Raw genomic sequence first — 1740 nt, forward strand, 5'->3', positions numbered from 1 at the left:
GAAAAATTTTACAATTAATCAGTTGTCATCAATTTGTGGGATATTTATGGAGGGGATAACTATGCACATCAAGGTAAAATGTAGCCTGGAAGAAGCAGGTTTCCATTTTGTTAGGAATGTGCAGAATTCAGTGAGGTCTATCAGAGACCCTGCACTACAACTCTGTGGACTGCTACACTCGCCGGAATGAGGACACAGGGTTCTCTGAAGCCTTCCACCCCAAAGCCATGTGAGTTTTTTATCTTGATATTTTCATTCTGCACATTGTCTCCCTCAGAGCCCGGTGGACCTGCTTGTTCCGCAAAGTATAGATGACAGGGTTCAGCAGTGGGGTCACCACTGTGTTCACAAGGGCAGCCTCCCTGTTGGACTCCAGCCTGTTCATTTGTTTTGGTTTCACATATATAAACACACAGCTGCCATACATCAGAGAGAGGACTATGAGGTGAGAAGAGCAGTTAGAGAAAGCTTTCTGTTTCTCCTTGGCTGATGGGAGTTGTATGATTGTAACTACTATGTTGCTGTATGCAATGATGGTTATGATAAGAGATGTTATAAGGACAAACAAAGCAAGGACAAAGGTCAACATTTCAGTAGGTCTGGTGTCAGAGCAGGAGAGATGAATCAGGGGGGCAAGGTCACAGAAAAAGTGAGGAATGATACGGGGACCACAGAAGGACAACTGGAAAACCTTCACTACCAGCCCAGTGATAAAGGGAAAGGCCAATGTGAAGCAGGCAGTGACCAGGAGGAAGCAAGTCTTCAGGTTCATGATGGTCGGGTAATGCAGAGGCTTGCAAATGGCCACATACCGATCCAGAGACATCACTGCTATGAGGAGGAAACCTACTGCTCCAAGAAATAAAAAGACAAATGCTTGTATGAAACAGGCAGGAAAGGAAATGGTTTGCTTGCCTGAGAGAAAGATGACAAGCAACTTAGGAATAACAGCACTTATGACACCACACTCCAAGAAGGAGTAAGTGCTGAGGAACAAATACATAGGTGTATGGAGCCGGGAGTCAGCACAGGTGATGATGATTATGATCACATTGCCAGCAATGGATGCCAGGTACGCCAGCAAGTGCACCAGGAAGAGGACCTTTCCCAGGTGCTGGATGGCAGGAAACCCCTCCAAGGTGAATTCATGGACAGTTGTCCCATTCCCCATTTCCATGGGCATCTCTTTCCACAGCAGTGTCTTGGCTGTACTTATTCTGCAATGAAGACATCAGGGAACAAAAAGATTTTAGAGGAGCATGATTAAGTTACTTGACTATCCAGGAAGATGGCTAGGCTGGTAGTAAAGTGGATTAGCCAGTTGGTTCTTCTATCAGATGGACCTGAGTCCAATATTAGTTAAATGCTCAGTCCTAACTCGTGAGAGATGGAGCATCTTTGGAAAGTTAGTTAACCATTGTGAACTTTTTTTCATCCTCTGCAGAATGAAGTTGATAGGATTTACCTGTTCATGTTCCTGTGAGAATTAAGTAAGGAAAAGCATGTAACTCACTTGGTATATGATGCCTGTGTTTCCTATGTGTTCCTCAAAGTCTAATTGTAATGTTATGATCACTAATATAATGCTTAGGAGAGCAACATCTGTAGGCAGGGGTATTGACATTTTACTAGTTATACAATGTTTTATTTTTAATAGTATTATCAATTTGTTTGTAAACATAATAATGATGTTAGTAATATTACCTTTAAATGTTTCTTTTAATAATGTAAAACATTCTG

General features: G+C 42.2%; 1 protein-coding gene across 1 annotated transcript; it reads right to left on the reverse strand.

The window, feature by feature from the left end:
• Positions 1-238: 238 nt before the first annotated feature.
• Positions 239-1192, reverse strand: LOC122898968 (olfactory receptor 49-like). The gene has a single exon (XM_044236624.1). It carries the CDS (start codon positions 1181-1183, stop codon positions 239-241), a length of 945 nt encoding a protein of 314 aa, XP_044092559.1. The 5' UTR covers positions 1184-1192.
• Between the last annotated feature and the right edge of the window lie 548 nt (positions 1193-1740).

Source organism: Neovison vison, chromosome 2 (genome assembly GCF_020171115.1).
Source record: "Neovison vison isolate M4711 chromosome 2, ASM_NN_V1, whole genome shotgun sequence".
Taxonomy (NCBI): domain Eukaryota; kingdom Metazoa; phylum Chordata; class Mammalia; order Carnivora; family Mustelidae; genus Neogale; species Neogale vison.